Source organism: Eimeria maxima, genomic scaffold (assembly GCF_000499605.1).
Source record: "Eimeria maxima Weybridge genomic scaffold, Emw_scaff43, whole genome shotgun sequence".
Classification (NCBI taxonomy): Eukaryota; Apicomplexa; class Conoidasida; order Eucoccidiorida; family Eimeriidae; genus Eimeria; species Eimeria maxima.
The window spans coordinates 43,046-56,799 of NW_013563850.1; the positions used below are offsets into that span (position 1 = coordinate 43,046).

At 49.9% G+C, this 13,754-nt stretch overlaps 3 protein-coding genes across 3 annotated transcripts; 2 read left to right on the plus strand and 1 right to left on the minus strand.

Annotated features, from left to right (window-relative positions):
* Window positions 1-287: 287 nt before the first annotated feature.
* EMWEY_00007230 (40S ribosomal protein S26, putative) lies at window positions 288-1,385 on the plus strand (the record flags this gene model as incomplete). The annotated part of the gene is made up of 3 exons (XM_013478432.1): window positions 288-468; window positions 1,073-1,140; window positions 1,275-1,385. 3 exons carry the CDS (start codon window positions 288-290, stop codon window positions 1,383-1,385), a joined length of 360 nt encoding a protein of 119 aa, XP_013333886.1.
* A 1,723-nt stretch (window positions 1,386-3,108) lies between these two features.
* On the plus strand, window positions 3,109-6,085 carry EMWEY_00007240 (Mov34/MPN/PAD-1 domain-containing protein, putative; the record flags this gene model as incomplete). Its single annotated transcript, XM_013478433.1, has 7 exons — window positions 3,109-3,729; window positions 3,912-3,950; window positions 4,555-4,679; window positions 5,043-5,154; window positions 5,366-5,442; window positions 5,683-5,893; window positions 5,993-6,085. 7 exons carry the CDS (start codon window positions 3,109-3,111, stop codon window positions 6,083-6,085), a joined length of 1,278 nt encoding a protein of 425 aa, XP_013333887.1.
* A 1,212-nt stretch (window positions 6,086-7,297) lies between these two features.
* EMWEY_00007250 (hypothetical protein, conserved) lies at window positions 7,298-10,131 on the minus strand (the record flags this gene model as incomplete). Its single annotated transcript, XM_013478434.1, has 5 exons — window positions 7,298-7,642; window positions 7,751-7,825; window positions 8,092-9,191; window positions 9,476-9,674; window positions 9,964-10,131. The coding sequence occupies 5 exons, from the start codon at window positions 10,129-10,131 to the stop codon at window positions 7,298-7,300; spliced, it is 1,887 nt and encodes a 628-aa protein (XP_013333888.1).
* Window positions 10,132-13,754: the final 3,623 nt, after the last annotated feature.

The window sequence follows — 13,754 nt, forward strand, 5'->3', positions numbered from 1 at the left end:
CTAAATTCACTTCTAATAATGTCCTATATCATTTCTGTTCGTGGATACAGAGGCTGAAGGCTTGATAGGTCGAACCATTGTAGTGCTTGTGCCCTACAGGATTGGCCTTGGCAGCTGTTCCCCACAGCCGTTAGTTGACCCGCACCCCTCCTTTGGCTACCGTCTGCATGCTTCTCTGTGGATTTTGAACAGCAGCTTAGCGCATATCTTCTCCTACGCGGTCGCCGAGTTTATTCCTTTATTTTTTTGCTTGGGGTTTCGGTGTTGTGTGAGTGGCAATATAGAGGATGCCAACCAAGCGCAGGAACGCCGGCCGCGCCAAACACGGCAGAGGCCATGTCAACCCCGTCAGGTGCAGCAATTGCGGCCGCTCTTGCCCAAAGGACAAGGCCATTAAGCGTTTTAACGTTCGTAACATTGTCGATGCATCTTCCTTGAGAGATTTGAGGGAGGCCTCCGCATACCATAGTACGTGATGCCACGAGTTCGACACACCCCCCACAGCAGGGTAGTTGAGGATATCTTGGTGTCCTCATCCTCGTTTCCTTTGTTGAAATTTGATCCTTCAGTATTAATCACTCCATAGCCGGGCTGGTGCTCACTGCTGCTGGGGTTCGGGTTGGTTTCTGGTGGAGGCGCCACAGCGCCGGACTCTTCTGTTGCTTGCACAATGCCTACTATCTGCTCAGTTTCTGCCGAATAGAATGTACATATTTTAGCTGCTGTGGGCTTCTCCGATTGTTGTTCTTCCAGATGGTTGCATCCCCGCGTCGTTTTAACACACAAATGTTTGGTCTTCGCTGTTGCTGTGTTTTGTTCTCTGTGTTGCTGCTGTGTTTTGTCTTCTTTGGTGCTGCTGTGTGTTTTGTCTTCTTTGTTGCTGCTGGATGATCAGCTGCGTAAGAACACTTCTTCCCAGCATGTAGTTTATGGCCGGGTCTCTTCTGGGTGTTCTAGGTAATAGTAGCTTGACTAGTACAGTCTTGGGATTTCATGTGCTTAGAGACTCAGGGGTCTTGCTCTGCTGCGTTGCTTGAGCCGAGATTTTGCGTTGGTGTGCTTGTTTGTACAGCCTACAACCTCCCCAAGTTGTACATCAAGCATTCTTACTGCGTATCTTGCGCCCTTCACTCCACTGTCGTACGCGTGCGCTCGCGGGAGAATCGCAGGATCAGGGCAAACCCACGTGCCAGGATCCAAGGCCCTGGCGGCAACATGGGGGGCAATCGCAACTGAAAAGCATTTAGTTGCAGGGCATGTATTTATGTATGTAGGGTAGGGCAGGTTCCGTTGATGGGGCTACCTCTTGGGTCGAAGCTTTCGCAGGGGCTCGTGCCGCGGGGACTCCTTGTGGGTGGCTCTGCATGGCGAAGCTGTTGATGTGAAACGAGGGTTCTTTTGGAATGCCATTATTAAAAACAGCTTCTAGAAGATGCCCCTGATGAAGACAGAACTGTGTGTAGTATAACTGTTGCAAGCTACCGTGGGTACCGCAAACCACGATTATGCTCATAGGATACTGTTAGTTGATATTGCAGGCACAAACAGTCCCCAGGATAGATAAGGAAGACAGCACCTCAGCAGGCCATGCCAGTCTAGACAGCAACTGATGGAAAGATAGAAAGGCGAGCTGAAAAATCAAAATTCTGGCAGGTGGTAGTGCAGTGTACTAGCAAATTATTCATTATCTGGGATTAGTTGTTCATTGAGCACGGCCTGGCGCTGAACACGACAGAGCAGTAGATTTCGTTATAGCGATACTGAAGACAGCTGGTACTGTGGAGTAATGAGGCGACGTAGCAGATAGTAACCAACTAGTGTCCACGGTCCGGACCGGTCTTGCAGGCGGCTTGTAAATGCAGTTGTAGCAACCCATTTTCTGGGGTACGTTGGCTTTCTAGGGTGTGCTAAAGGTAGTTAGGTGCATGCGAAGTTGTGTGTAGATTGGGTCAAGCGTCCTAAGGAGGTTTTTACTGAACGAATACAACGGTAGTGTATATAGTGCACTGTGCTCTCCTGGCTAGTGGGGATCCCACTTGCCAGTAGTTGCAGGAGGGAATGCTGCATATCGGGTGAGCGTGGCTCCCCTTGCCAAAAATTATGTTGCAGCTGTGCTCAGGAATCCTTGAGACGGGTTGGCACATTGAATGCTTTGGGGGGCGGGGGGGCGGGGGTATATTATATGCTGCGGCACAAGTGCACCGCAACAATTCCAGGCTGAAGACCCTTACTGGCACCAGAGCACGGGCACACACTCTGCTAGCTTAGCTTCAAGGGGGTGAGAAGCTTCGCTAGGGAGGGATGTAGGGGACACGGGCTTTCTACTTGTCTCAAAGTACAAGGAGGTCAACGACGGTGTCATTAGCAGCGTGGAAATACTGCTTGACATACATAAGAAATGTTGTAAATCAATAAAAAAATGCAATAAGTGCTTTTTAGTGGAATTGCTGCTTATTTCTTTAATATCCGTAAAGTTTCGTTGAGTTGGCCCACTCATTGGTGATCGCAGGAACACTCCCCACCTGCCGTACATTTGTCTCGTTTTTGCCTCCAAGTTGAAATGATGAGTACCAAAATACATGAAAACACGAAAACATTTCTTCAGCGACGTCCTTCAACTCCTTTCTTATGGCCACCACGCTGGTAGTCGTCGCTGAACAACAACAACACCTTCGACAGCTGCCTGGAACTCAGTTTCTTGCTACCGCCTGAAGTCTACGGAATTCCAATCACAACGTCGCATTAATTCCATCTGCCCTAGGAGGTATCCCTTCTTCTTTTCTGCTGGGGGCTCTTCTCGACTCCGAAGTTGTGGGTGTTCCAGTCCCTCATTCTACTTCGCGGTGCAGAAAGCGTCAGGTGACAGTCTCCAGATTATTGCGTGGCCATCCTCATTCTACTTGGCGGTGCAGAAAGCGTCAGGTATGGCCACGCAATAATCTGGAGACTGGGGTCTCCCTAGCAAGAATGTGAAGCATGTGACATTTCATGCACAAAAATAGCTACACCGTTCCTGTACAGCAATGGCGGTTCCCTGATCCTGCTGCTGTTTCCTGATTCCGCTGTCTGAACAACACTCCATTCGTAGCTAGCGGGGGAGTTGTTAAGATGGAGTGCTTCTCAGCTTCATCCGTTGACAATGCATTGTATACCTTCGACGAAGAGGCACACCGCCACTTGCTGCATTCCTTGCAACAGCATCACCAGAGGCTACGCCTCAATCCGCAGCATAGGGGTGTTCACAGCCCTGTGACCTTTACTGACGCCTGGATCGCAGATGTGGCGCTGGCCAAGATGATGGCCCATGCAGAAAGGGGGGGTAAAATAGAAGTAATGGGGCTCTTGCTCGGCAAGGCTGTAGTGACACCCGAAAGTTCCGATGACGGGCCGCTGCATGGTGCCACCATCTCGACACATTACGAGAGTATGTCTTCTGTCTCTGAGATGGATAGGGAAGCAGATAATCAACAGTCAGATCAAAGAGGCTACTTTGTTGTGACAGACTGCTTCGCGTTGCCCGTGGAGGGCACCGAGACTCGGGTGAATGCAGCAGAAGAGGCAAACGAATTCATGATTCAATTCCTAGAGGCAGCAGAAAAAGTACCCATGCAACAGAAGGTGGTTGGGTGGTATCATTCCCATCCTAACTACGGATGCTGGCTCTCAGGGATTGATGTGTGCACGCAGCAGCTGCAACAGCAGCATCAGGACCCCTTCCTTGCCATTGTTGTGAGCGAAAACCACCCATCCCTCCTTAGTAAAAGTGAAATGCCGCGGATACATCACGAAAGGGGATAGGGGCTGTAGGAAAGTATATGCATGTGATGACTTTCGCGCGCGTTTAGCACTGAAAATTCCAGAAGGGCGTTAAAGCCGTTGCGTGCGTGTGTATTTTCTCGATGTATGCGCAGGTAGATCCAATCCGAACGATATGCAACAGATCAATCGAGGTGAACAATTCTCACTTTTTCGCTTGATAAGCAAATTCTGGAAAGCTCAGCAGACAGCCCCCTAACAGTTATTCTGTATTCGTTCCGTTGCCTCGGATTTCCTTGTCCTCTGGAAACCTTTTGGATCCTCTTGCTAGACACCTTTTGAATGTTTCTTGATTATGCTTGGGCTCACGAGCCATATTGATATATCCAGTTGCTTTGTATTCTGGCTTCCCATGCGCTGCTCTTTTAGTTACGATCGTTTATCTTCTCTCAATTTGTTCCCGGTCCCTGCATGTTGGTACCCTTCTGCTTTTAGTGTGTTCACTTGTTTTTAGCAGACTTTCGGTGCTTGTTGCTCAAGTATCCAGTGTATCACGCACTCGATGGGAGTGTTACGCGCATTAGTATTTTGTTTCAGTTTGTTTTTCGTCCTGTTATTAATTGGAAGTGCTCGTTCGAACGCGTACAAAAGGGTCACTGCCAATCCAAATAAATAACAAGTTGCGAGCATGTATCGTCGAATGCAGGTTTTACTCTAGGTATAGGTGTATGGGATTTTACTGTCCACTAGACTGCTGAGCAAAGTTCTTGAATGTGTTTCTGCGGCTGTTTCTTTTAGCTAGGGGGGTTCAGAACTCTTTTGCCTGGAGAGGAGAAGAGGGATGACGCGGGAGATGCGGAGGCGGCGTCTTCGCAGCTGTTGCCTGCAGAAAAAGTGAATGATTTTGGTGCCCACTGGAAACGGTGAGGGTCGTGGCTCACAGGAGTCTGTGAATTTCACTTGCGCATCATCTATCATCAGTGAGGAGTCAGACAAACGCTGCTCCATTCTTGATGCACATTTTCGGCACTGCAAGCCTAGCGATACCAGCCACCCTGTAGAAGAATGCTTTGTAAATACGGGCATGCGTGCTAAACTTGTTGCCGAAGGGCATACAAGACAATACGCTGTCAAGCGCTTATCATCGTATACCCATCGCGTTCGTCGTCGGTCAACACATTTCTGTCTTTCCTGTCTTACGCATCTCTCCCTGTTGTGGCAGTGCCCCTTCCCCCAGGTTTTTGTTTAAATGTTGAAAATTGTGTATTTGTGTTGTGCTACTGTAGGTATTATCAGCTTCGTGTCCACTGGTGCGCCAATTCAATCAGTGCCCCACTGGTGGAGCAGATGTGTAGTGCTTCGTGGCCTCAACTTATTGTGGGCCAAAGCCTTGACCGGGTAGGCTTTTTTCTTCTGCACGTGAAGCCAACACTTGCGGAGCTTGAGTAGAGCTCCTCTCCAGCACAGACGTGCCGATCTGAAGAAAAACGGCTCGATGAATAGAACAAAAATGGCAGTAGCGGCAACAGCCGCAGCAGGCACTGCAGCACATCGTCGGACTCATTGTTCAGCACAGTGTGCTCACATATATTTTCTTTCCTGAATGCAGAACCGGTACGTCGAGCTTCGCCGGTTAGAAGCAATCGTTGAGTCTTGCAATGAGGCCATCAGCGCTGCTGAGCGCAGGTAAATGCTACACGTTTGCATGCTTACATTTACGTTCGTGCACACCACCGTGTAAGCGTCGAATAGTTGTTTTGTTACAGTTCAACATCAGTTTGTACGGAGGCGTCACGTGCAGTCAAGCACAATGGTGGAATCACAGACAGGCCACGATGTGGCTCGATTGTGTATTTGGTTCACCAAGAAGTGTCGACGCCCCTGTAAGTTGGTTTGCGTGCCATCCGTTTGTTTGTTGTTGCCCAGCCAGCCCGTGTCCATAGGAACCGCCAGTGGCCAAGACATGAGGGACCAGTCTGACCTTAGTGACAGCGGCTTCGCTGCTGAATATTCGGATGATTCAGAGTTAGGGGCTCCAAGGGGGAAGGGTTTGTGTGACAGACTTGTGGACACAGCAGAGAAAGCTGCAGATATCGCGGTGCGAGCTCTTGGGGGGCTCGTTGAAATTGCGGCCCTGGTAAGTCTCACTATAAATCCTACAACAACAGCATGACACTGCGAAGGCATGAATGAACACATGCAGGATAGCACTTCCACTTTGTGGTTTCCTATGCAGAGTGCAATCTACTGCGACAACACTACATGGCGCCAGCGAGCCCGCGCCTCCAGTAAACCAGATGAGGCACTATGTTCGGAAAATCAGTGTTAGCTTCTCTTGACGATCATGCAGGGCATGCACAGCTACTCACGTGCTTCAAATGGAAGCACCATACGAATAAGCATGCAGCTGTTAGCGGAGCAGGGAGCGATCCTCGAAGCGTGCTGCACCATATAAGGTGCATTCGCGGTGGAAGCTCTCCAGCACTGTGTCTGCATCTGACTATTTCTGGTTAGGCTATTCTATTATGTACTATGGGCAGAGACATGGCTGTGCATCTGACTACATCTTCCTTCCCCACTACCCGAATGACGCAAGCGAGTACACCCGCAGCCCTTCAGTTGATAGCCTGTGCTATCAAAATGCCAGTACAGCATCTTAAACTACGGACCCGACGTCTAGAACATGTAGATATCCGGCTGCATTAGATGTTGACCAGCTAACATCGTCGACAGCTATACGCGTTACGGACCTCCCGACTATATATACAAAAGAAAAACGGAAAGGAGTTAGGCACTGTCACGCCAGCCTCCGAAAGAATGCTTCGGTTGGTTTCTGATGCGAAACCTGCAATGCATAGTTTTAAACTGAATGTGCAGGCGGCCGTCCTGTGGGAGGCTGTGAATGGAGCCACATCACAGGGGCTAGAACGTGGGATTCTATGCATCCACACACCATAGGAAGCATAGGCGGCAAACGGCCGCTCACGCTCGCTCGCCTACTCGGCCCAGCTGCACGTTTTGGGACGCCGAATGAACTCATCTTGCTCCAATATAGTAGTCCACATTACGGTAACACCCCGTGGAGTTATTAAGAGGTATAACATAGAACGTCAGATCCCAGACGAGAGAGAACGAGAAAAGTAGCTATATAAACAGAGGTGGCAAGACCCCCGTAGAGCTGCATCCACAGAACTGCAGGGGGAAGGAATACCTCTGCCACAAAGCCTTCTCGCAAGGTGTGTGCACTCGCTTGAAACAAGGGCTCCTTTCCAAGAAGCGGCGCACACGACGACAGAGAATGATCCGCGGGATGTTAAAAAACAGCGTTCACACGCCACACTCCAAACGTGATAGGCCCTTCAAGGCGCAAGGGTGCCACACACTACTCCGTCGTTGGCGTTACCAGCGCCTTTGCTGCCTCCGTTCGCTCACAAGATACACCCCTCTTGTAAGCGTCAATTCGCGTATTTTCCCGTATCTGTTTACACGCCGGATTGCCTATGGTCATGTCGCGGTGGCTGTGTCGGCATTCGAAGCTGGTTTAGCGATCGTGTGGCGGCTTGCCAGAACTCTGAGCTGCCCATCCATTTGGCATTTTGGCCTCAGCAATGAACTCTGGGATGGAGTTTAGATGTGCCGCTTGCGGTTTCCCTTGTCGCTTCGATTCCATGCGTTTTGAACGCGCTAACTCAAGCGTGGAGAGGTTCCCCGTATCCCATCCGATGTTCACATCTGTTGGGGCCCCCCTCACAGGTGCCCCCATGCGTTTGGTCGGCTTTATCTCGTCGGATTCGAAATAGGGACTGTCGCCTGTCTCAACCGAAGGGCGGAATGATGAAGATCTGCTGAAGTCCCCAGGGGGTCCACTGACCATTTCTTGCTTCGACTGAAATGTTGGGGGGGAAGGACTGCAAAAGCAGTCTATCCACCATGGCATGCTCACGTGCTTGCGCAAGACCAGGCAGCCCAGTAAGCCCAAAAAGAACAACGTTACCGCGCCAACCGCAACACCTATTACCCAGCCAGGATACCCCTCCTCTCGCTGAATATAGTCTCCTGCTACGGAAACCTGCGGACCCATGATAGACACTCAACAAGCTGACAAACAGGTAACGCTATGAACGCAAGAGCAGTAATTGTGAAAGCAAGCATACATACGTTAGAAAAGTACGCTCAAATGGGTGAGTACAGAAGAGCAAGCACATTGGGTGGTGACAACTGAGGAAGAATGTCACGAGCTAGGCTCTATTCACGCCGTCTACTGTCTCATCCCACACACCCTTTACCCCCCCAACACATGCAGATAAATGCAACTCTCTTGGGTGCAATTCTCACTTCCGGGGGTTTAACTGGCTCAAGAAAGACGACGTTGAAGGTGCCTCGGGTTCTGCTCTTGAACCGCTTGTATATTTCCTCTGCTGTAGCCTCTGACTCCCTCCTTCCGATATCGTTCCGGAGGCCAAGAACAAGAACGTGGACAAGGAATCCATGCCGCTGAATCAGCTGATCAATCAGTGCTTGCTCGTTGTAGGATAAGCCACTACCGAACATGCCCATGCGAATCGGCTTTGCCGACCCAACCTTCATAGCATAGCCCATCACCCGAACCCTATCCATGCGCACGTGACGGGGAGTCGCATACGTAAGCGGTTGGACAAGGATAGCTCCCATAAACAATTCGTGGAACGAAGCGGCGTCTTTAAAGTGCTCTGAAGGCACTTGGAGCAGCAGATGGAGGTCGGGGTCGTATCTTGAATTCCCCCCAACCGCTATCTCTGCATACTGTAGGTCATTAAATGTCGAGTACACTACTTCTGCCAAACCCACACCCGGCAAAGAAGGGTCATCCTCCAGTCTTTGCTTGAACATACTGGCAGCTTTCAACGCGGAGATGAAAGTAGTGTCGGACTTCTGTGCCGTGATTGGATCCGCGACACTAAGCTGCACGTACATTTCATTTGCGTTCAGGTTCTGATTAAGGACTGTGACCACTCCTTCGGAAATTTCACTTCCAAATTCTCCCCTCTCTACCACCGCCGTGGGGCCTCCGCTACCTCTCGCGCGGTACGCCGTAACAAGCACATCTGGGAACTGCGCCTGCAGCACCTCTTCAGAACATAGCCAATTTGATTCAATTAAAAGCGCCATGCGAATGAGAACTTGTCGCACGCTTTCAAGGATGGACTTCTTCAGTGCCAGCTCAAACTTGTCTAGCTGTTCTTGCAGAGAAGGGTCATCTTCACTCTTGTCGCGCAACTGCACCAGCAGATCCTCCACCACCAAACGACTCAGCTTCAATATCAATATACCGCCCATCGGCCGGTCTGTGACTTGCGTGTTCGTCAGTGCGAGAAGCATCACCGAAGTCGTCGCTGACCTTTGCTCTTGCCGAAAACTCCTCTCCCATATACTCATCCAGTTGGGTATCGATAAAACTGCAAATGCAATCCGCATAAAACTCGATACAGCACGTCGACTCCGGATGCATGCAGGATCACCCTGCTGATGTATGTGATTATTTACTTATGAAGCCTTCACAGTGGGATGACGAAGAATGCATATAATCACTCAACGTTGGTATACGTGTCTAAATGCAGAAAAACCGTGCACACACTGCGTTGAAACCACGATGTGTTGTGAACCGAACTTGCCCAACTTGCTGCATTCATAGACCTCTACTGATGCCAGCAGAACAAGAACCGCCGTTCTCTCCGCTTACTGTTTGAGTAGGAGTAGAGGACATGCAGCTCCGACACCTGGTGGTAGACGTAGCCTATTGTGGTCATGCTCTCATCCAAACTCCACTTGAGATCCGGAATAAACTTGAGCATTTCTGCCAAATGCGGATCTGCCTTCTTCTCCTTCTTCACAAACAAGTTGAAAGATTCATAATCCGTCACTTCCACCAGTCCGGGTAGCTGAAAAACAGACGTGAAACACACAGCACACCACGGACCGAAACCAAAATGCAGTATACACACCGCAACCAAAGCAACAATCACGTCCCTCAGGTGATATGCGCATGCACACCCATCGGAAATGGTGGGGCGTTTTGTTGAATGAAGCAGTAGGCTATTACAGCAGTAGAGTTGACATCACAACAAACCTCACTCAAGCAAGCACCCCATTTTCCATTTCACCAGCACACGGAATTGTGAACACGTCTAGCGCCCATTCTGCCCCAAACCGACTGTGCCCTCAGCTTACATCCTCTTCAATAATTCCCTGAAACCCACACTCTTTTGCCCTTTTCACGAATCTTGCAATCTTTTGATTGGCGTCGTCGAGTTCACTGAGTGCGACGGATTTTGCAAGGACGACTTTGAAGAAGTTAGACGTTAAAGGCGGCTTCCAGTGTTTATTTCGGGTGTACATAGGCCAATATAAAGCACTCAGGAACAAAACCAGGAACTGTCGACGCCAAACCGGATCCGTTTTGAGCCGTCGGCAGTAGGAAGTATACAATATGGCCAGAGTTGCACTCAGTTCGTGTGGAGCGGCTGCAGCAAACAAAGACACCTCACTGCAATCATTGTTAGAAATTGACTCACGTACAGCCAAAACACACCGATGGGGTCTACCTAATTCTCTACATGAGGACAACCCCCACACACGCGTGCTCTCTCTGCACCCCCACAAAAGGCCATCACGTGAGGAGCATCTGTGTTCATCTACTGATGCGTGTCACCCCTTCACCCTGGAGCTGTCCCTGTGCTTCATCCTGCATGCTCCTCATGCCATTCGCGTGCGTTTGCATTGAACACTTTCCAGGCCTTACTCATGACAGGTACTGGTTTTCCCACTTCGTTGTTCGTGGGGAGATCTTGAGGCAAAGACCCCGTTGGCACTTGCGAAAAAAAGTCGTCCGAAAAATCAAACCAGGGCCCTGAGTGACCCGTTAGCCTCTGCTTGCATATATGCGTGCAGGACAAGCAACACAGCTCGACGAATTTGGTTCAATAAAATGCACCCGTACAACGGCCACACACTATGCCAACTGGAAAAAAAGGCAAGATGATGCAGCCAACAACCAGAAAGGATAAAGAGAGAACGATGGGACATCGAGACCACAATGCTCAAACAGTCAATAAAAATAACACGTAAAAGGACTGCAGGATATACCACCACAGAAGTGCGTTCTCCACGCCCCTGGATACAGGGACATGCAGCGGGAGTTAAAAACGGGAATAACAGAGAACCTCATCCATCCAACACTATCAAGCGTCACGCAGTGAGCTGTTCGAGATAGGGATAAGGCAGCAAATGGGCTGCGCAAACGACGGTTCTGTTGCCTCACCTGAGCTACGCCATCTGCACTCAGCACTCCCAGCGGGCCCATAAAAAGAATGCAAAACGCGACCATTATAGCCACGAGCATAAAAGCCGTGCCAGGTAAGCGGCGTATAAAGAGCCGACGAACACGACTTCCAGCCGTTGCTGCTACTGTTGGCTGAGGTGAATGGAGCCGTGGTGGCGCTGCTCTGCCAACCGCAGAGCAGCAACTCTTGGTGATGCCGCCGCTGCTGCTTCTAGTCTGGTCAGAATGACCATTGCACTCCAAGTGCCTAATTCCTGATGAACGCATCCATCGGCGGACTTCAGATGAGTGGCAAGTGACTATGTTGTCTAGTTCTGTTGACCGCATTACAGCTCTTTCCGTACTCCCTCTCAACTCTCTCATCTTGAATGGGAAGAAAGGAGTCATGCAGCCCTCCAAATAAACGACAAGCTGCCAACGAAGTTGACAATTCAAGGAGGCATCCCGGAAGAATGCCAAGGGGGCCTGTGAAAGCTTGTTTCTTGCTGCAATGCCGGTGGGACAAGCGAGACGATGGCTCGCTGCCTTCCTGTTCCACGACACTCTCTAAACAGCTTCAGGTGTGTCCTTCAGGAGGAAAGAAGACAAAATACAACAAAGTTCCAGGATGTCTCGCAACAGGAAGACGAACTCTGGTGTTTGCGAATTGTTGAGATGAGCCCAACTACGACAACGAATGGCGCCAAAAGGGAACCCAAGGGGTATACGAGCTTCAAGCAAGAATCATTCTTCTTGCTTTACAGTTAAAATAAATGTAAGGAGTTATTCCCCACGTAGAAAAGTCACCCTCTCACGCAGTCGCTCCGCAACACGGCAGACAGGAGGTCAGTGGCTCCGTTGCTGCTTCCGGAAGCTGATTCAACAAGTTGAGGAAAGTGAAGGGAGTTTCAGGTTAAGACAGGGGCACGCATGCATATTTAATTCATTATGGAGCAAAAACTCACTCGACAGGCAAACACAATCGAAAAGTCGCTGCAACCTTTCTGTCTGTTCAGCTTCCATAACCAGCGAAGTTGTGGCTGCTGCTGAGGCACGCGTTCTTTCTCTGTTCAACGACGTAGGTTACGCAGAATCGACCGTAATTACACATTTTCCAAAGCAAACCTCATTTTCTTTATGCGAATATGATGGGAACGTGGCACGGGTTCCCCCTGGAGATTGGAGAAGCCTCACACTGTTGTTCAGTCTGAACGTGCAATCTCGTCCTGCAACTTCGACGAGGGAACTCACGCCCCTTTCCGGTTTGTCTGAGACATTAAACATGTGTTGCATGAAACATATATTTGATTACTTGCTTGCTGAACGCTCTTAACATCTGAAAGCATGTTGTACTACCTGGTCGCATTCAAGACCATCGCCGCTCCATTTTGACAGATGGAGTAACGAGGGTCCTGGGACACATCTGAGGGCAATTTTGAGTTGCTATCGGGCCAAAATATTCAGTATTGTAGTATCTTAAAGCAACTGACTCCCCTTTTTAGTCTTGGCCTCAGCCGCCTAACCACGTGTCTGCGCGGGGAGAGGAGCTGGCCTGTCAAGAGTTGCAACGGACGTTGCTGCATTTCAGGGTTCAGGACATGCCCATACACAAGCACAAACAAGCATTCTTAGCTGTACTTACAACAACAGTAGACAATTGTAGAGAACTTCTATATACATACCGTGTACTTACTGGAGCCTGGTGCGGAGGGGTCCATGCACCGACTGCTGAGAGAATGGACAACATCAAACAGACAATGCTGCACGTGCCACATTCGCCACCTCGCACAATCAGCACATGTACTCGTGTGCCAATGTCGGCCTTGATTATGGCTGTATAGCCTTGTAATTCCTTCCTGTGTAATGCAGCCTAGGCAACCTTCGGCTGCCCTCGCTGCTCCCGTCGCGTCGTGTTCGTGCGGAGACATACCCAGCACCTGGACAACAAGTTGACTGCCGAGGCTACTGAAAACCTAGCTCCTGCTCAAAGCTCACAGAACGTCACACAGATCATTCAACGAACGGTCTGTCCCCCAGCCAGCAGTGCTATTTGTTTTTTCCTTATTCACCCCACACAAATAAAACGGAAAGGAGGAGAGGGGCTCTTTCACCGAAAAAGCACAGACACTGGGACGCAGCAAGCGATGCAGATTCTGTGGGACGTTCACTACTGCCTCTTATTGCAATACTTGTGGACAGTATAAGTGCTAAGCAAGGCTTGCTGCCTCTATACAATAGCAACTTCGATATTAAACGGACTGTTTGTAATATAGGCCGGCAAAGGAGTGGCTCAGATCCAGAGTCTGCCGAGTTTCCATTCGTGTGCGCCTTGTTAATGCCCGATGGCGACTGCTGCCGCTGCTGCTGTGGATTTACTTAAGTACTGCTCTCATATCGAGGACCTGAGACATTACACATTTTTTTGGCCGAACGGCCTCTACATCCAGTGCTGCTGTCGTGGCTGAGCCTTCACCACAGCTTGAAAAGTGAGAGCAACTGTACATCAATTCAGATTCGGAGCAATCCTCAGACTGAGAATGCCAGCCAATGACGGACTTGTTGCCGTTCCATGCTAAGCATGCAGCCCGTCGAGCCAGTTAGGCTACAAACCTTTGTTAGCAGCAGCAACGAAAGCATGCGCAGTAGCAACAAAAGAGGCGGTTCCACACTAGTAGCAACAGTTGCAGCAGCAGCAAGAACA